The sequence below is a fragment of the Magnolia sinica genome, chromosome 10 (assembly GCF_029962835.1).
Source record: "Magnolia sinica isolate HGM2019 chromosome 10, MsV1, whole genome shotgun sequence".
Taxonomy (NCBI): Eukaryota; Viridiplantae; Streptophyta; class Magnoliopsida; order Magnoliales; family Magnoliaceae; genus Magnolia; species Magnolia sinica.
The window spans coordinates 68,568,467-68,590,264 of record NC_080582.1 but is presented as its reverse complement, the minus strand read 5'-3'; the positions used below and the strand labels follow the sequence as shown (position 1 = coordinate 68,590,264).

The 21,798-nt window shown below is 39.5% G+C and overlaps 1 protein-coding gene across 1 annotated transcript; it reads right to left on the bottom strand.

Annotated features, from left to right (window-relative positions):
- Positions 1–239: 239 nt before the first annotated feature.
- LOC131216920 (probable receptor-like protein kinase At1g80640) lies at positions 240–6,333 on the bottom strand. The gene is made up of 10 exons (XM_058211535.1): positions 5,944–6,333; positions 5,241–5,411; positions 4,855–5,108; positions 4,630–4,762; positions 4,468–4,531; positions 3,945–4,041; positions 3,741–3,843; positions 1,608–1,726; positions 1,370–1,459; positions 240–965 (listed from the first exon to the last, which is right to left on the bottom strand). The coding sequence occupies exons 1-10, from the start codon at positions 6,113–6,115 to the stop codon at positions 801–803; spliced, it is 1,368 nt and encodes a 455-aa protein (XP_058067518.1). The 5' UTR covers positions 6,116–6,333; the 3' UTR covers positions 240–800.
- Positions 6,334–21,798: the final 15,465 nt, after the last annotated feature.

Below are 21,798 nucleotides of genomic sequence, written 5' to 3'. Positions count from 1 at the left end.
CACCATGGCAGAGACTCATCATATCAGTGGTTTGCATCACCTGACCATAGGTCTACTTTCAATGCTGAAAAAAAAACCTATAAAACCTTCTATACAGTGGAAAACAAAAGATAACAAATGAACAATGGACCCCACTTCTACAATCTGGTCATTTTGGTTCATGAACCTTGTATGGTTTGATCACCGAATCATGGGCCCCAATTATACAAGCTGAAAATGGAAATATTATACTACCTATCTGAAGATTACGACTAAATGATCTGAATTTCAAAGAAATTTGCGAACTTGTTCTTGTCTGAATAACCCACATATGCACAAGTGATTTTTTTCTTTCTCAGATGCAAGCAAGCAACTTGCATCTAGTTTACTCAATTTACAACAGTAATGAAACAAATGAGATTTCCTCTGAACTGGGTCAGCTCCTTTCTATAGAAACGGCTATGCGTTTGGATGCACTACTGAATTGAATTGCAATACTTAGTTAAATAAAGAGGAAATGACCAAACTGTAGTTACCCTGAAGTTGTGATTTGGAGTTTACTAAGCAAGGACTGCAATTTGGTTGTTTCCACTTCATTGGACTAATTATTGCAATTTGCTCCGGTAGTATGTCCAAACGCAGCCTAAATATATTCCGAGCGAATAGTCAGAAACATGTGGAAGCCTGGAGGAGCATAACGTGGCAAATATGGAACTACAGAACCTGTGATTTTGAACCATGGATGTTGTGATGCAGTATGAGTGCTTCCACAGGCTTGCAAAACACATTGGATGAAAGAATTGCATTTCCGGCTGGTAAAATCAGCAAGTGGATGATTTTGGGCATGCGTGAGCTGCAGGTTCTGCTACTCTCAGTGTCCCTCCGAGCTCGACGGGCACAAGAGGAATGAGGGAGTGCAAGACGTCGGTTATCAGTGGCCTGTAACTCGGTTCTGGTTGGATGCACAGCACGGCAACGGCAGCAACCTGCATAACGATATTAGCAACTGTGTTAGAATTATTCACACATGAAATATCCTATTATCAGCTCTGTAATCAATCAGAAGAGTGTTCTTTGTTTCATGGATCTGGTGGGCCCCATTATGATAGACCATGGCCAAATTATATCCCCAACCAGATGATCCAAGTTGACCTACGAAAATGTAAAATTGGAACCGATGGTTCACATTTTTTTGGGGTTCCAGTCATCCAATGGGGAGACTTCTGGGGTATCTCCCAAACATGATGGGGCCCACCCAATGAACAACATGGATCACCATAAGCTGGGTCCTGCTGTACAGTTTAGGCCAAGCAAATGCTCGACCAAACATCGTGTAATTTCCTTCAACACAGAAATGGAAAATTCAGAAAAAGGTATTCGGACAACGGACTTGGTATAAGTGTTTCAGATCCATCCTGTTCCTGATCACAGGATCGACGATGTTTGGAAGCTTTGATCTATCAGTGAGCTGAGGCATGGCCTGCATAAGCATCAACATTAAAGTGAGGGAAAAAAATAAAAAATACAAAACAGTTCGACTAGAAGATAACCTTACTGAAATTGGAGAAGTTGCAGTGACCCAATTGAAAAATGGGTCCCAACAAAAAGCGCCTAAAGGGAACACATACCCACGTAACAATAGATTGGCATTGGGCTGGTGCCATTTTTTCTACTGGTTTTCTTCCCATCAGAAGCTCCAAGAGGACAACTCCAAAAGCATATACATCGCTTTTCTCAGTAAGTTTGCCTGAAAATTCAAAATTTTCTTAGCCTTTGGGAACAATATGCACATTTTATCATATGAAATTTGTGATAATAAGATAGACTTTTCTGTCTAGTGGGCCATCATAGATCAATGTTCTTGATCAAACCGGATAGAATCCAGCAGTTGGATGTTAGGCAGTAAGCATGCTGGTTGGGGCACTTATGATCATATCCTCCATTATATGGTTCAATATACTATCCACTTGATTATGTGGTGTAATGGAAGCAAGTATGGATTTTCCAAAAGTGTGGACACTTGGGAGATGAAGACTCTTGATCGGTTTAGGGTCTCCTTGCAAAAGGCATCCCACCATCTGCATTTTGAGAGATGGGAAAATCAGTCCAACTTTGGCATAATGCAGATCCCACACTTTCTTATTTTGGGGTATATCCAAACAGGCATTGAATCTGCACTTGAGGTGTAAAATGGAAGTAAAAAAGATGGATCAAGGAGCAGATTTTTTAAGGAGTCAAAGTTCACAATGGTTTCTCATGCAAAGTCTCTAAGGCAATGGGATTTGAGTTCCCAGAGAAAGTTTCTCAACAAAACATTGGGCATGAGGAAACGATCAGGATATGAATGAATCCGATAGTAACTGTGAGTACTGAATCATGATTGAGATAAGAAAGGGATCGCAATCATGATTTTTAGAACTAAAAAATGCTAGCCTGCTTAATGCAGGTCGCCTTTCCTGCCACCCCAAAAAAGCAAAGGGCGTTTGGATTTGGCAAAGTTGCATCACGACTAGCTTCCATGGCATGCTGTAAAGGCTGGCTGGTCATGGACATGCTATTGCTGACTAGTTGTTCCGTCCCTTGTCAAACACAAGGGATCATGACTGGATAGGTTGTGGCACATGAGGAAATTAAAACCTGGTTGGTGGCACACCTGCACGTATGTGGACATTGAACATCTACACCATTGCCACATTTTTTAGTGCTTGAAGATTGATGGTGGCACGGATGCACATATGGGATGCTTGGACAGTTGCACATATGGCACCTTGAAACATGTATGATGCTCATGTTCACCAAAACTATAGTGTCAATGACAAGTAGTTTCACCTCTCCACCAAAGATGGCTAATCCATGGTCTAACAGTCACATTTCCATAAGTACCTATCCAAATGTCCATTGGTTCCCATGCACATTGGGGTTTACAAACCATGGACATGAGCGATTGTTTGTGACTAATAGTCAGGACACAACTTTGCTTGAATCCGAACAACCCAAATTGCATTTAATGAGAAAACTCTGATCCTCTAGCAGAGTCTGATGGTTGACACGTGCACTAAGAAATTGTATGTGACATATAACTCAGATTGAACTATTCAAATTGTAGACCTAAGTTTAGATGGATCATAAACCAAAGATTACACTAATTTGATTATCTAACTAGCCGATTGGTGGGCATTTAGTGTATGGTTAAAATGAAAAACAGCCAATGGCCTGAATTTTAAAAAGAAAAAAGGAAAAAAAAAATAAAAAACATGTGTCCACAAATCAGAGATTGGGATTGTTAACGAATCTCATTTTGCTACAATTACGTATCTGTAGTGGTTCCTGCAATTGAGTTAATAATATTCCAAGAGAACGGTTTCTGAGAGCTGCATATCAACCATCACACACTTGCACAGTTACACTATTTAAAAAACTCCCCTTACAGCCCGTTTGGACACACTTCTGTAAAGGGGGTTTTCATGCCTGCTTTTTCAATCAACTAAACGAAAACAAATCTGATTAGTTTTTGTTGAGTCGGGCTTTTTAGTGCCTCTTCTGCTGGGTCGGGCTTTTTAGTGCCTCTTCTGCTGAGCGGGGGGCAAGATGGAGTTCGAGAAAGTGCATCCAAATGCACAAAACGAACTAAGGTTTGGCTCAAAATGCCATTTAGCCAATAAATGCCCATAGAGGATGCATCCAAACAGGCCCTTATGGAGCTATAGAAGACGATTTGATATGGTGCCAAGCACTACCTCAGTACAGATTAGTTCACCTACCATCTAAAAGGTACTCTGGAGCAACATATCCCAAAGTGCCCGAAAGCTTGATGCTGCTCTTGTTTTGGCTTCCAACAGTTACTGCAAGACCGAAATCCGAAATCTGCATCCAGTGGAAAATTCAGTTGAAAACAATGAGATCTTCATGGACAGGCCATAGAGGAAGAAAAGAACTATCAGAAACCGCAAACGTTATGGGTTTACCTTCGCATTGAAGTTGGAATCGAGAAGAATGTTGGATGATTTTAGATCTCTATGGATCACTGGGGGATTGCAGCGCTCGTGAAGAAATTCCAGTCCCCTGTTCACCATCAATATATTCAAACGAAGATACAACAAGAAACTAGCAAATTGGGCAGAATACAGGTAAGGTCATGCATAGAAGAACAGATGAAGTGTACATGAAATATACATCGTCTAATCAAGCATTTATTCAGCCCAGAAGGTCTACATGTGGGGCCCACTTTTCATTGATTTGAGTAATTCATATAGTGGGGTTCCAACAATCAAATTGGTCCTTGGCTGGTATATTTGTCCATTTTTGTTAGATGGCTAGGATCATCCAATAAGGGAGATATCGAGTCATGGCCCACGGGGCCTGCCATATCAATGGTTTAGCTTAAATGCGGCACCATTGGCACTGTTGTAGGCTTGAACAGCAAAACACTGATTTCCAATCAAGCATCATATAAAACACAAAGAAAAGCAAGTGGCTGAGATTATTCACCTAGCTGCATCCAGCGCAATTTTCATCCGAAGGTGCCATGATAGAGCTGATCCATGATGTGGTCCTGCAATAGCAGCCAAAAGGAAGAGGAAATTCAAATATTCTTCCGCCCTGTCAATCTACTTCACTACACTAAGAAGGGGAGTTGTGAGGAAATCGTACCATGTAATTGCGTTTCCAATGATCCATTCTGCATCAATTCATACACAAGAAGCCTTGTCTGGCCATGAATGCAATAACCCAAAAGGGAAACAAGATTCGGATGCTGAATTCTATTCAAAAATTCAATTTCATTCTGCAATTTCAATTGAAAAGCCAACATCAGATCAATAAAAGGAGAATGAATGACACCCAAATCAATTGCTATTCCAATTTCCTGATTAGTACCTCGAACTGTCTTTCTGAATCCTGTCCTCCACTATCGATTTTCTTCACGGCAGCAAGGAAGCCGTCATCAAAGCAGGCCTTGTAAACACGCCCAAATCCACCTTCCCCCAAAACATTACTCTCACTGAAATTGCTCGTAGCGGATTCCAGCAATGAGTGTTCAAGCACAGAAACAGATCCCTTCTTACCAGGCATCGTCTTCAAGGAACTGAACTTACCCAAAATCGGGCCTAATGCAAGCCCTCTATTTGCGTCTACGGATTGAAATTCCAAAGAAAAAAAAAAAAGGAGAACAAATTCAAAAATCAAAGATCACAAAAAGCTGAATAATTTCTGATATTAAATAAATTAAAACAAAGAATTTGGGATGTTGGAAGAGAAGGTACCTGAACTCTGTACGCTTTTCAGATCGGATTTTTGCAGGCTCTTCCGACAATAAATCCAGAGACAAAACAATGATAATATGATTGAACCACCGAGAGCGGAAACTATGACGATTGCCAAAAACAAATCTCTATCCAAGTGATGATGGGCGCCTCCTCCTGCAACCTGCATTCCTGGTTACAGGAAGAACAAAAATAATCATGAAAGATGATTAAGCGAATGCACTTCGAAGAAAAAAAGAAGAAGAAGCTATCTTTTCTATTTTTCATGGGGTACATGAGGAAGTGCAGACAGTGTTAAAATCCGAAGAAGACAATTGAGAAAATGTAGTGTTGTGAGAAAGAAAGGGAAAAAAAACCCACCAACAAAAGAAAAAAGAAAAAATTCAACAAAAAATAAAACAAAAGAATCCAAAATCCTGTTTTTCTTCTAGATGACATTCAAGAACCGAAGCCATTGTGAAAGGTCTAAAAAATAATAATAAAGCTACTGTATTATATTTATTTATTGTTAATTTTCAAACGGAATGAGTTACAGATTTGAAAAGACAAAAACCTAGAAAAACTCGCTAAGAAAAAGCTACAGAACTGTTTTTTTTTTTTTTTGGTAATGTGGTGATTTGAAAAGGAGAAACAGAGAAAACCCACGAAGGAAACAAAGAGAGAAGATAGGAAAAGCTAGTCTTTACATGATTTTATTTCTTACCAAATGGAGCTGCTGAGATTGCTGAAGGATTTAGAGAAATGGGTTCGGTTTGAGGAGACAAGACAGGCCCTTCGTACATTGGAGAAATAAATGGTGGTAATCTCGCATAGTTGAGTGATGAGAAGAGAGACAAGGAGAAGACCCAGATGGGTAGAAGGAGGAGAAGCTTCATGGAGAGAGAGAGAGAGAAGATTTCAAAATGGAGACTTGGAGAGTGTTGTATATAGAGTAGAGAGAGATGTTTGGATCTTGTTTTTTGAATTGAAACTGTGTTCAGATTTGACTGCAGGAAAGGACAACAACTACTCCTGGAAAAACAGGAAAAGCACTTTGGTTTCGGGCCCCCTCTCTCCTCTCTCTCTCTCAGACTCTCACCTCGTGTGGCCTTCTCTCTCTATCTCTGGGGCAGATATGCAATCATGTGGGCAGTTATCAAAAGGGTGATGGTCCAAAAGCTGAGGCAGATGGAGAAAGCGGAGAGGATGGAGGAGCCCACCCCATCTAAATGACAAAAATGACCCTGCTGCCCTTTCATTCAGAACGTACCCTTAAAGCTGGGTCGTGTGTTTTCACCGTTTATTAAATGGTGGTAACTCGATTGCATGAATGCAGCTCACACCGTGTGATCTATGGGCCACCTTCGATGGAATTTTGAGGACGCGGATTTCCTGCGAAAGCCTTTCGCAGAAGTTCCTGCGCAAGCATGCTGAGTGGGGCTCACAGAGATGTTTGTGTGAAATTCACTCCGTCCATCCGTTTTGAGAGCTCATTTTAGGGCATGTTACAAAAAAAAAAAAAATGGTGTATTCAACACTCAAACGGGCCACGCGAGAGGATATTGTGGGCATTCAGTGAGCACCATTGAAGCATTATTATGACCATAAAAGTTCTTTATCAGGCTATATTTCTTGTGGTTTCACTTCATCCTCTTTGAAATGGCCTTATAAAAGGTGTGGATAGTACATAAACATCACGGTGGAGCTCAGGAAGGTTTCAAAGGTGTATAATTCCCTATCGAAAAATGGATGGATGGAATGCGGATTAAATACTAACAGGTTGAGTAGCAAGTTCTGCTATTGAAGTTATGTCATCAAGTTATGTGAGCCCATTATGATGTATGTGTTGTATCCACACTGTTCATCCATTTTGAGATATCATTTTAAGGCGTGCGCTAAAGAAAGAGGAAGATAAAAATTTGTAGTGGACCCAACCATGTCTATTGGTAAGTTCTTTATTTATAGGGCAAGACTTGATTATGTAGGTGGAGACGTTTCCCGAATTATAGGCATGCATTCAGCGGACGTATCTCAACCATTTTGCATGATCTCTGGTGAAGATAAAATCAAGTGGTTGAACCTTGAGAAAGTTGAGACAAATGGTCGAGGCTAAGGTCTATGGCTGACCTAATCTGCCGAGGTCGACCTGCAGATGCTGAGGTGGTTTTGGCCGACTTGACTTGGGAGTAGTATGCCAATCTGTCTTGGCCGATATGACCTGGGTACTCGGATGAGCTTTGAACCGCTTCTTATCATTGGGAAGATGACGGACCTGCCGACTTGCTAACCTCTCTTCCTTGACCATTAAGGAGCTCGTTGGTCATGACTGGCACTGGCTGACCTCATGTCCTACAAAGATATCCGAGCTAACCTCTTCTCTTTAGTCAGTCTATTTTTACCTATCACAATGTGTGTCAATAGATTATTAAACTATTGGGCACATGGCCCACTAATGATATCCCAAAACAAGGAGATTATCAATTGCATCAATATAATTACTTTAATATGATGATCAGTGTCGTCCAAACATTGTCCATTTAAATCAATGGTTAAAATTTGTTAGTTAATCACTCAGACATGATCTTGTGCTTGTGGCCCATTCAAGACTTAGAATTTCATCATTTTCAGGCAAAGTATATATTTCAACAGGCTTATTACAACCATTGTGTTAAACATTACATATGTTTACTGATTAGAGATATTAAAGTTGATTTAGTAATTAAATTCAAACCTTGTAAATATACCATGCATAGTTACTTTCGAATTAAAGTTGATTCCCAATCCAGGGTGTCAAACACAATAAGAGGATTTCAAATCCATGGAGTTCTGAATTCAGGGGGTTCTGAATCCAGGCTTCCAAATGGGCCTTAAGGGTCATTTGACACCATAGATTTGGGGGAATTTGAGGGAATTTCAAATCCCCTAGTTGTTTGGCACCATAAACTAATTAGGGGTTTCAAATTCTCTCAAAGAGGGGGTTTGAAATCTACGGTGAGAACTTGGATTACATCTAAAATCCTTCCAAGAGTTGCATGTGTAACGTGTATGTCACCAGACTATTATTCTATTGAGCACATGACCCACTGATGATGTCCTAAAACAATTAGATATCAATTGCATCACTATAATTACTTTAATGTGATGATCAACACCATCAAAACGTTGTCCATGTAAACCAATGGTTAAAAATCATTGGTTAGTCACTAGGACATGATTTTGTGCTTATGACCCATTCGAGACTTGGAATTTCATCAATTTCAAGTAAAGCATACATTTCAGCGGCCTTATTACAACCATTGTTGAAAGTACCCTTATTTGTCAATGTACGTGAGTGTTGAGTCTGTCAGTCAAGTGAGCCCTAAGATGAAGACATTAAGACCAATACTCTTCGAAGATGAAGGCACATGATCATGATTAACAGGTAAACTATAGCCTCATCAACCCACAATAAACCCTGATAGGTATATGCCCCCATAAAAACCCAACTTACCCTAAAAACTATTTCAAAACATCTACTGGTAAGTTTGAGTTAAATTGCACCTTAAGTATTATTAGAATAAAGAAAAACAAGAAAATCACATGTCCTTGCTGAGTGCATCAAACTACAATTGAGGACTTTTCGATGTTATTGAACATCGTTCGATTGCATCAAATACATGTCCATACTTTCCAGCAACAAAATGAAAGAAATGTTAGAATTATCGATTGCATCGAATGCTGTTCGATGACATCGAAACTTATATTTCGATGACATAAAATGGCATTCGATTGCATCGACCTTGGACTTACCTCTTCCAAAATTCAAAATACTCTAAGTGTTCCTCGATGCAATTGAACCCTTTTTTATGGCACCGAGAGTAAGTTATCGATGACATCAAAGGCTGATCGATTGCATCAAAACTAACTCCAGTTTGTCCAGCAAGTTTTTCAAAGAAAATCTTCTTTTCTTCGAGCTCATCGATGACCGTTCGATTTCATCGAAATTCAAATCTCGATGGGTTGAAGGTCTGTTTGATGTCATCAATCAAGGGACAAAACTGTCCAGTAACCTTTGTGTATTTTTCAAAAGAAATCTCCATGGCATCGAGACATCCCTCGATGACATCGAAGTGCACGTCGATGACTTCAAATGATGCTTGATGAGAATGATCAGAATCTGTCCTACAATCATTTGAAAATCAAGTGTAGGAAGTTGATGCAATCGAAGAAGGTTAAATTTCGATAACATCGAATACCCTTCGATGGCATCGACAATGTCAAATTTCTACCCATTTTTTTATCGTTGGGATTTCAACTTTATAAATACACTAGTGTTACTTGGTGTAATTTGAGCTAGAATCTAAGAGAGTTTGAGAGAGTTGCTTCAAAGAGATTATACCCTCTTCCTCATTCCCTCTTTCTCATTAGACTTCATTATTCAATCTCGGCATAAACATTAACTCATTATTTTCACTCCTTAGGTTGAATTATAAACTCTAGCATTCATTATGTTTCCAACTGACCTCATCATAGGTAAATCCTAGTGTTGGAACTCTTGAATGCATAGCTCACGGGAACCTTCTTTATGTATTTAAATCATATCATTTGAATAGAGAAGAACAAAACCCTAAACCTCACAACCTCGGAGCATTGATCGACGCATCAGAAGCGGTTGAGGTTTAAGGGAGCTGAAGACTCTTCGCCATCATCGAAGATCTTCACATTGTACGAGAAAGGGCCTCACTCACTTATTTGTAAGTATACAAAGTTTGTCGAGTCTGAAGCCCTTTCCTTGTGTAAAATTGGGATTCAGAGTTTGAGTGAGGCCTCCGATGGGAGAATACGTGGTCCTTGTATAGGATGAGTTGCCTTGCGTAGGCATAGGTTACCTTGCGTAGGTTTGGATTGCCTTGTATAGGCTCCCAGTTGTGTTATCGTGTAGGACTCGTCACCTTGTGTAGGCACTTAAGAAAACCTTGTGTAGATCCCGTAGTTAATCTTATGTAGGTTGTGAAGGCTCATGATTAACCTGATTTAAAACCATTGGATAGCGAAATCCGGTACACTCTAGGAAAGAGTGCGTCCGGCGGGAGCGGAGTAAGCAAGTAGCCAAACCACTATATATGATTGTGTTTGGGATTGCTTTTTTTGCATTGTTCTAATTAAGCTTATATTTATCAAATGACTTTTATGATGCATGATTTAGTTAATGTATAAGTATTGATAGAGATCACATCACACACACTATCCTTAATAGACTTATTCTTTATATGTAAATCTAGTATAAGCGTATGTGATTTGAACCCTCTATTGGCTTGGAAGCCATAGAGTTACTTTGCTTTACTTTTTCATTAAAAGTTAGGCATTGTTTGTTCTTATTAGAAAATAATTTTTGAAAAGTCGTATTCACTCCCCTCTAGGACATTTGGATATACTTCATATTTCAGTAATAGCGGTTCTACCACAATTTTAATTGTGTTAAACATTATATATATTTACTAATTAAAGATATTAAAGTTGATTTAGTAATTAAATTCAAGCCCCTGTAAATATACCATGCATAACTACTTTTGGATTAAAGTTGATTCCCAATCCAGGGTGTCAAACACAATAAGAGGATTTCAAATCCAGGGGGTTTCAAATCCACGCTCCCAAACAGGCTTCCTTAGTATCAAGGTAAAAATGAGCCTTTTATTATTTAAAAATATAATAATTACTTTTTATTTTACCTATTTATTTTTACATGAATGTGGATTTACTATAAAAACTTTAGGGCTTGTGTTTGTACATGTCTTAAATGACATTAAGTGGGAAGGAATAGCATTTGGTCTCATCTAAATTCCACCTCGTAATTTTAGAGAACAGGAAGGGTTGAAATTAAGTGAGATGGAATTGCATTTCGTTTGTGTGGGATTTTCAATGGATTTTGAAGTCTATCACACATGTAGGCCCCATATTGATGCATGTGTTTTATCTATGCTACCCATTCATATACACCATTTAAACGTGATATTCTAGTTATATATGTGTATAAGTGACCGACGTCTATTGTGAATTTAGTTTGTTGATTACAATTCTATGGCCCACCAAATGGGATTTTGTTTACTTGAATGTTTTTCTATTATAAAGAATTTTATCCTCAATATGGGATTGGATGGGTCAAATATCATGGTATTTCCAAACATGCAATCATTGTGTAATAATGATGTTATCACATCCAATAGAATTCCATACCATTTTATGGCATGAACTAAACAAAGCCTTAGTAGGAAGTTTTGTGCCCAAAGGCTAAGTGGGCCCAATGTGATATTAGTAAGAAATTCACCTTTGCCCATTTGTTGAACATAAGCTCAAAACTGAGCCAGATCCAAAACTCAAGTGGACATCATAATAGAAAACAATTGTTGAAACATTCATGGGGTCATTAGAGTTTTGGATCTTACTAATATATTTTGTTTTCAATTCATCTGGTTAGGAATGACCTTACGAACAATTTATATGGTATATAAATATCATGATGAACCTTAGGAAGGTTTTTCATGTCATACAACTGACTTAAGTCTTAAATCTACCTTATTTTTAAGCTCACGACCAAACATAATCTTTTAAAATAGATAAATAGAGTACATGTCTCTCGCAAAAGATCATAGTGGACTCCACCCAAGCAATCTGCATCTACTTACACTAACATTTGACCCTTGTTTTTTGTGCCATAATTTTTTTCTTAGCCAAACACCCTAAAAAGATAATAATACATATTTACTTTGAGTTGCATCAAAAAATAAAAAACCAACATACCCAAGTCAACTTATGTCTATAAATTACAACTAAGTTTATTATGTTTCAAACCATACATGAGAAGTAGCTATAAACTGCCAACAATTTAATTTCAATGGGTCAAAATAAATAAATATAGACCGGCTAATATAAAATTTACTATAGTTTTTACAGAATGGGCAGCCAATGTTGTCCCAGGTAGCAGATTAGCCACATTTTAGAAAAGGGGGTCAGCTATTGTTGTAATCTAGTCCAAAAAGTGAAAAACTCTAGTAGGTAATTACTCTCTTTTGTCTGGTTCAAGTCCATTTTAATATTAACAAAGTCAACCTATTTTAATTTAAAACTTGGGAAGGGTAGAATCAGGTCCGTTGATTTCGAGTACCGAGATCAGCTCCATGGATCTAAATTTCGGATGTTGACAGTCAAAACAACTGATGGTGGGGTTGAGTCCAATCCAATCAACCGTCGGATTAACCTGAAAAACCACTACTGTATCTTTCACAGTGGGCCCCACCTTTGGAGGCTCCACATCCGCATGCATGTAGGCAATCCTAGCACCGTTACAGTTACCCGAATTTAGTAGCATGTGGCGAAAGCATGCTGTAGTCTAGACTGTCTAGTCTAGCTGCTATACTGTCGCTAGTGCATGGAAGGGGAAGCGGAGTGGCGGGTGTACCTCACACCAGCTATATAGCTCTGCATAGGCTTAAGCAAGATTTGTGGGTTTGATAATGAGATATGTGTTATATCCAAACCGTCCATCCATTTGGCAAGCTCGTCTTAAGGTTTGATATGAAAAATAAAATAGACATAACTATCAAGTAAACCACACTGAAAAAAAAGCAAAGGGGGATTGAATGTTTACCATTGAAACTTTTTTAAGGTCACACAAGTTTTGGACCAATATGAAATTTGTTTTTCCACATCACTCAGGTCTTTGTAACCTTATGGGCAGATTGGATGAAAAATAAACGTTATGGTAGGCCTTACGAAGCTTTTAAAGGTGAAAATCATTATCTCCGCTACTATTTGTGGTTTGGTTAAGGTGATTTTTGATATGATTTTTTGTTCCTTTTGAGATAATGCTCTAAAATGATCTGTGAATGGTGCAGATATAATAAACAAATCACTGTTGAGCCCATCTAACTTTGGTCTCCTTTAAACCGTTCGTACAACCCGGAGTTCAAGGAGCGTCTGTGCTCGTCCTCGCAGGACACGTACCTACAGCAGCTATATAGCTGCTGGTGTGTGGTAAACCAGCTAATCCGCTTCCGAAAGGGAGGCCTGTCCACCATCACGCAATCACACGTGCCAATATAAAACACGTGCGGTATCCGAGCTTTTCATTTGGTTGGAAGCATTACTTAGATATTAGGCCCTGAAAATCATAGCTTTCTCTGGGCCAGAATTTACAAAGTAATCTGACGGTCTATTTTTTTTCCTGGCCATCCATTTGTTCATCATGGTGTGGCCCACATTGAGTATGAAAAGGCTTGATTAATCTCTTACAGTGTGGCCTAACTGATCGAGAGTTCAGATTTCACACAAATCATAAATATTGGTGCACGTGTCTGCGTGTGGATGGACAGGACTCCCACCCGCCTGTGGGATTCTCTAGCAATGAATCTGGTGATTGGAAGTGGGCCCTCTTCGATACCACCGACTAAAATGTGGAAACGGATTGGCTACTCCCCTGACACCAGACCGTGGCTGGTTGTCGGTGACCTGTAGGCCCACCATGATGTATGTGTTTCATCTATTTTTAGATATCATTTTAAAGGTATCCCAAAAATGAGAGGAATGTAAATCTCACCGCAGGAAAACAATAGTGATTGGATATCTACTATTAAAATCCTCCAAAGGCCCAATGTATTGTTTATTTGACATCCAATCTGTTGATTAGGTCATATAGAGCCAGATGAAGGAAAAAAAGAAGAAAATCTTGATCCAAATCTTTTATGGCCCCCAAAAAGTATTTAATGGTCTACGTTCATTCAACACCGTTTCCTGTAATATGGTCTACGTAAGATTGGGATATACTTATTTTTGTCTCATGCCATAAAATGATCTAAAAAATATAAATGGACAGCATGGATGAAACACATACATCATGGTGGGGCCCACAGAGCACCGATCATCAGCCATTGGATGATGGCAGGGGGAGTAGCCCATCCGTTTCCCTGAAATGTCTGGAAAGTGGGACCACTTGAAATCCGTCCTCGGTTGACCGATATAAGTGGGTTTTTAGGACAATCCCAGGTCCTCCTGTTTGTACAAATGGCGCCATGGTTCAGTCATCCGAAACGTTGATATGATGCGACTCATCATTGATGGCCCAGAAAGATCCTAGCTATAGAATAATTGGCCTTTTATTGGATGAATGGGATCATTTCCTGAATTTTCCCTGTCCCATCATATCAACGGTTTGGATCACAATATGATAGTCCCACTTATAAAAACTGAAACCGAACAGTTCTGTGCACTCGATAGGCCGATGCGCCGGATGGTCCGGATCACTCGCCTGTGGGGAGCTTTTTGATGCTCTGGCGGAGCGTGACATTTAATGCGCAGGCACTTTGAAGTTATACACGTGGCATACATTAACTCAAAAGAACCTCACTGTAACTTAGGGCCCATCAGAATGGGCTGGAATCCAAAAAAAAAAAATAGCAATGCATTAAAACCAATGCTATATTTATATAGGAATTTAATTTTCATTACTAAATCAACTTCAATATTTATAATTTTTTTCAACGGTCCAATAATTAGTATATGTACGATGTATGTGAAATTTGATAAAATAATTATAATAAATTTATTGAAATGGTTGCCCACAAGCATAAGATTAGGAATGAATAACTCACCAACAATTTTTAGACGTTGGTTCATTCTATTAATATAATTTTAGTGATGCAGGCAATGATTTAATCAGATTAGAATATTAAATAAACTCAATTTCACACTGTCAAATCATCTGAAGTCACAATCTCAAAATTAAATTAGTGAAACAATCTCAACCTTTAATTGATGGACACTTGATTATTAGAAATACAACCATCAGATATTTTGATTTGTGCCAATTAATGTCCACCAACCGGGATACCTAACTTGGACAATTTAATTTGATTTTATTTATGCGCCAAAACTGGGATCCTTGTGCATGCATATCATGATGCATCACCTGCCAGAGTATCAAATATTTCTCTTAAACAAAGCTTGGGAGTCTGTGGGGCACATCAAATCATTCATCAGCGAGGTATGGAACCTTCTCTACCTCTCTTTCTAGTGGCATCCCTATCGTGCCATGTGCGCGTGCGTATTATCACAGCATCTGCTCACCCACACGTCACACGCGTGCCTATGGCTACTACGTATATTTTTGTGAGGTATTCTAATCACATACACATCCACATGTCTGTGGGCCATTTATTGCATGGGATAATCTTACTAATGTAGAGCGGGTTGCGGACAGTTACATGGCCAAGATGGACTAAAAAAGGCCCGGTTGAAAACAGAAGTGATCCAGACCATCGAACCTTAAATCGGACATATTTTGTAATCCGGAATGAGTTATCTGACGTAAAATATATGATTTTGGGGTAGAACGAGCTACTGAAGCCAACCAACCCAGCTACGTAGGGTTCCATAGACTGAAATTGTGAAAAGTCCCTAGATTGACGGTCGTTTTCCTATTTTAATTTCGTTTTTACTATAAATGGTAAGTTTTAGTTTGATTATAACTTTTCATCCGTCGGGCTTTAGGAGTTGCGCACAACATGAAAAGAGCTTAGAATAATTAGGAGAACGGTTTGGTGAAGCCAAATAGGACACTTACTATTTTTGGCTGAAAACCTTACGCACTAGTAGACATCACGACCGTCTATAAATAATAAGTTTACTATTTATAGTAGGTCGTAGATTCTAGGAGTTTGAGTTGTAGTTTGATTCTAATTTCTTTCCCATTGCTTGGTACCCCTATTTAAAGGGTTGTGAACTCGTTTTTAATTATTAATTAATCAATTTCGAATTTATTAGAATTTATTTCTATTTTCTACTTTCTTTCCTCGTGGATTTGAGAAGTCTCTGTGAGGAGTCCAGAGAAGCTCCGTGGATTCGGAATAGTTATCCTCGTCACGTTCATCCCTATGTCACCTACACGTGTCAATCGGTACATTTTGATGTGCATCTACGCACGTGGGATTAGCAAACCTAGTATACTATTTTACGGTAGAGAGCTTCGCTCAGCCAACAGGCGTGTGCAAAGACATACCATCTACACGCTGCCACGTATGCCACTGTGGTAAACAGGTGCAATATCCAAGCCATCCATCAGGTGTATGAGACTATGAAGATAGTTTTACCCAAAAATAAAGATGGTCCACTGTTCATGTGGGCCACAATATCAGGAAATACTGTATGATTGGATTGAGAGAAATTCAGCCAAGTTTTTTTGTCAGGCGTACATTTATTTCGAAAACTGTGGCCCACCTCTCTAATGGACGGTCCTGATTTGTGGGCTAGGGCATAGTGGTAGCCTTCTGACGGATGGCTTGAATATTGTACCTGATTGGCGTGGTGGCACGTCCATCGTTTGCATATGAGCTGCCTTCCACACGCGTCGTGCATGGCATAACTCTCATAATCTCAGGGGTGTAAATGGCCCAGTGTCGGGCCAAAAATCAGAATCCGAATTGTACGGCCCGACAGTTCGGCCCAAAACAGTTCAAAATCCGGGCCGAAATCTACCAGGCCAGGCCCATTGATAACCAGATCCCTGATATCACGCCATATTTGCTACAAAACATACCCGTGTATTGCTTTTTTCTACATTGGTCATGTAACCAATGGATCTTATATCATATTCAAACGATCCAAACCGTTGATATAATGGGCCTCACCGTGGATGTGGAACATCCCAAAAAAAAAAATCTGATATCGGAACATCTAAACCCTTTGATATTTTACTTCGTCTTCCTTAATCATTTTCACAGGCTATTGATGGGAACCTCAATCTTGAAAATCGTTTTTGGGTATTTCCATCCACGATGAGTCCCGTGATATAAACGGTTTGGATCATTGAAACATTGGATCAAATCAATTGCAACAGTCCAAAACTAAAAAAAATTGCAACACATGAGATGTATTTTAGCAAACAATTTCTTACTTGAAATTGCAATGACTTTCCACACATAAACGCAATTATAGGGAGAATTCTTAGGAGCTTTTGCTCACCTAATCGAAACTTCATAAGCAAAAAAAAACACGAAATTCTCGTGAATTATTCTACTAATTTAGGGAAAGTTGTTTAGAAAATTACAACCTAATCCAACGGCTCACATGGGCTGTCCCCACCTGATGTCAGCTAAACCATTTCAATGCAAAAGGGCAATTTTGTCATTACACTAGCATGGGTTGCCAGACTCGGGGGCATTTTGGTAACTCGGAAAGTAGAAACCGTTCTAGTAAATGGTGGGAGCGGTTTGAAACGTGGGTCGCGGTGGTGGAGCCTTTCCATTTAGTGCGGGGCATTTTCAAATTTGAGGCTGGGGAGCTTGGGTGATAGTTTACATCATCTTTTAAGCTGTGGTGTCTATCCACCGTACATGTGGCGCAAATTTGCAGAGATCTGGACCGTCTGTGTCATGTTATCGGTTGTGGATTGAGTGAAGAGTGAAATCCACACCGATCAAATCTCCTGAATGCCCGATTTATTCCTTGAATTTGGACCTTGGAAATCAAATCTGATGGATGGGGTCGTGATATTAGTATGGTTTTCGGGCTGTGATCCATCCAAAATCGGCCTTGCGGTTTGGAAATCTCGATTGAGGTGAGTGCGCATGCCAACTTGTAAGGTGGATGAGAGATCACAAATCAAATATGGTGGTGAACTATTAGCATAGTTGTCTGCGGTGCCACCGAAAACTGTCGTCTTCGGACCTTGGTCTGGGTTATGGTAACCGCTCATCTGGCGAGCATATCGTGGAGAGTGCAGATTGCCTGTGATTCCGGACACAGAGATATCTCTGTGCCCCGGGCTGTGTGGGGTCCATAGAGATTTCCGTGACAAATCCACTCTGTTCATCTGTTTTGAAAGACTACGATACGATAGGATTCTAAAAATCAGGCAGATCTAAAATTCATGTGGGCCATATCACATGAAACAGTAGGGATTGAACGCCTGGGGTGACAGAAGTTTTATATCAGGATGATATTTGTTCCTTACGGTTTATCTGATCGGCGATAACCCTATGAACTGAACGGTTTGGATGGCATGTAAACATTATGGTCAGCTTCAGGAAGGTTTCAACGGTGGATTGTTGTTCCAACTGTTTTGCTGGTGTGGGTGTTTTAGATCTTCCTGTTTTTTATAATCATGTACTATTGTGGTCTTTCAAAACAGATGAACGGAGTGGATTTTTCATGGACATCTCTGTGGACCCCACACAGCGATGTCTCTGTGCCCGGGGTCTCTCAATCGGGGATGCACGCGAGTTTTCTACAACAGTTGTTGCAAGAAGACCGTAGTACACAATGCTCTCTGGGGCCCACCTAATGGGTATGTGTGAAATCCACTCCGTCCATTGTTTGTGCCAGCTCATGTTAGCAAGGGAGCCCGAAAACACGGCTGATTGAAAAGTCTAGTGGGCCACATAGCAGGAAAATTTAGGGATGGGCACGCCTACCATTGAAAACCCAACACCACGTGGTGTAAGGATTTCGTGGGGCCCACCATGATGTGTGTGTTTTATCCATGCCGTCCATCAATTTTGCCCCCTTCACTGTAGGACATGAGCTCAAAATTGAAGCATATCTAAGGCTCAAGTGCACCACATGATAGGAACTAGTGGGGAGTGTTAAGTGCAACCCGGCCTCACGGAAGATGGTGTTGCCCTTATTGTGGGGACCACCTTGATGTATGTATTGTATATCCATGCCGTCCGTCCGTTTTTCAATATCATTTTAAGGGAATATCCCTAAAATGAAGAATATTCAAATCTCAGGTGAGCCACACTTTAGGAAACAGTTGTGATTGACCATTAAAAAATTCTTGTGGGCCACAAATGTTTTGGATTAAGCTGATATTTGTTTTTTCCTTTCATCCAGCTTTGTGTGACCTTATCAACAGGTTGGATGGCAAATAAACATTACGGGAAACATTAGAGTGGGCCTTATGAAAATTTTAATGGTGAGACATTCAATCACCACTGTTTCTTCTAATATGGTCCACCTTAGATTTGGATCTGCTTCATTTTATGGCATGAGCCCAAAAATGATCTGAAAAAATGGATGGATGGTGTGGATATACAATACATACATCAAGCTGGCCCACATTAAAGGCTGCATCGTCTTGGGTGAGGCCAGGCCGGACCTAATGTGGGCCTTAGGAAAGTTTCAACGGTGCATGTCATTATCCCCAATGTTTCTTGTGGTCCACTTAAGCTTTGGATATGCTTGAATTTTTTGCTCTTGCCTTAAAATGGTCTTGTAAAACGGATGAACTGACATGGATAAATCACATGCATCATGGTGGCACTACATCGTTCTTAGACCACATAGCTACCTAGTGTTGGGTTCACCAAGCAATCCTGTCCATTTCAAACAAGCATCACCAGTTGTGGCCGTCTATTTAAACAGGCATCACCAGTGGGGGCAAAGACCTTTTGTTTGGTGATCTCTAATTCTTGTCCATCCCAATCACTCCTGCATGAAGTAGACAAGAACTTTATTATCAATGAAGACGGCCATGGCCCTGATACAATCTACATGAAGGTGGCCCAAAGTTGTTTAAGATTTCTATTAGGTGAGCTTATATGATCAATGACTTGGATTGATTGTTGAATATTTGGAATATTCAACATATTGGTGGGCCACATAGAAGCTATGATCGATTTAGATGTGTTAGAGGTAGCATGGCTGGACTCTATCATGTATCTAAAAAAAAAAACTTCAGATAAACATATACTCTAGAGTATTTTGGTGAAATATGAATTCTTACAAAGACAAACTCTTACCATATGAAAACTCTATAGATTGTGACATGACATGAAGATTTAAAAGAAGATTGTGACATGACATAAACTTCATTTTTTTCTATAGATATAAGTCTGGGTATTCTCACCTATACGATTCAGAAAACTAAAGTCCCTTTAAAGAATTTTTAAAAGAATATGAAGCGCGGAGGATAAAAAATTCATTTAGTCCAACCTCAACAATCATAAGAATGGCTTCCCATCTAAGTACATTGTTTAAATTAAGTTTTGTTTCCCAGACTGATGCATGCCGCTGTCCGTTATACTGTAATTTAGTGTAACAATTTGTATCAAAGCCACCTCTGAATCAATTTGTATTTGCCCATGTAAGGTTCACATCATGCTCGTGAGACCTTTCATGGTTGTCCTATAAACTTCGCACACAGCCACATGGTGATAGGAGAAGTGGACCCATCACTGTCAATGAGCAAAATCCTTCTGCACTCCTTATCCAGACCTGATGCCCATCGCTGGCCCATTCATCCCTCTAACCATGACAAGATCAGCGGTTCTAATAAAAATTGCACTTGTTGTCCTTGTTGTTGGAGCTATACTTGTGAATGGTTAGAAATCCAAGCTAAATTTTGTAATGGGTCCATGTCCAGCCTCTACTGCTATTAACCATGACCAACAGAACAACCATGGAAGAGATGTGAAAACACCTTTTTCATGCATGAAGAGAAAGAACGAAGAATAAAAAGAGGAGGAGAGGTTGAGTAGCCTATTGTGATTTCATCGTCACTGGTAAAGATTGTAGATTCCGGGTAAAGGTTCCGGTAATAGAAGAGAAGAGGTTGTGCACTTTGTTCTGCCTGCATGATATGCAGTCTCTATTTTATAGGATTTTAGGGTTTTCGAAGATCTTAATAGAATTTCGGCATCACTACATTTGGTATTGACTTAAATGAAATAATGCATGTGATTTGGAGTTGCAACTAGCTGATAAGGTTTAGAATCTATGGTCGGCTATAAACCATAGAATTGCTTGATCCGAAGATTCCTCGATTCGAGTGACTCGTGAGGTGGGTCTGTGACTAGAGATCATAAGTAAGGGCCTTAATGATGAAAAAGGAATGGGTTACGCACCCTTTTTCACCCGCACTAAGTACAATCTCTACTTTACAAGATTTTGAATTTTTTGGTGATTCGGGAGAGTTTTAGAGGTAACTACATCCAGGTCCAATTGGACAAATGCTAGAGAAAAAGATAAAGAAAGTAGAAAGAGATGAGAGTGTAGTGGTGGTGTGCTATGTGTGAGATGCTAGTATGAATTTGGAGATGTGAGAATAGAAAGAGGGAAGCCGAGTACTTTTATGTAAAAAGAGTAAATCGTGTTAGAAAAACTTCTTTTGGATACACCGAAAATAAAAAATAGAAAAAATAAAAATTATCACTAGGTTGAATCACGTATAAAATACGCTATCCTTAAAGCGTGATTCGCCCCCTTATCAACTGCTGATGGGTTACAGGCGAATTGCTTCTAACATAAGACAAGCCTTATCTGGATCTAGCGTGCAGCAATCACGATAAGTCCACTATGGAACAATTTTAACGCAATAGATTTATTCTGGCAGACTTAGACGATGGAGATGATAACAATATTCTAGTATGAAGCTATGGACTGTATCTGATTTGATGGGAGAGATGGTGTGTTGAGATGATGAAATCGGACTGGAATGGTCCAGTTTATATATGCCTTAGGTTTAGACACGTTGTTGTGTGGTATTCAACGGTCCAGAATGTTCGAAAAATGTTTCTGGCCATTGTCCATTAATCCTAGACGTTTTTGG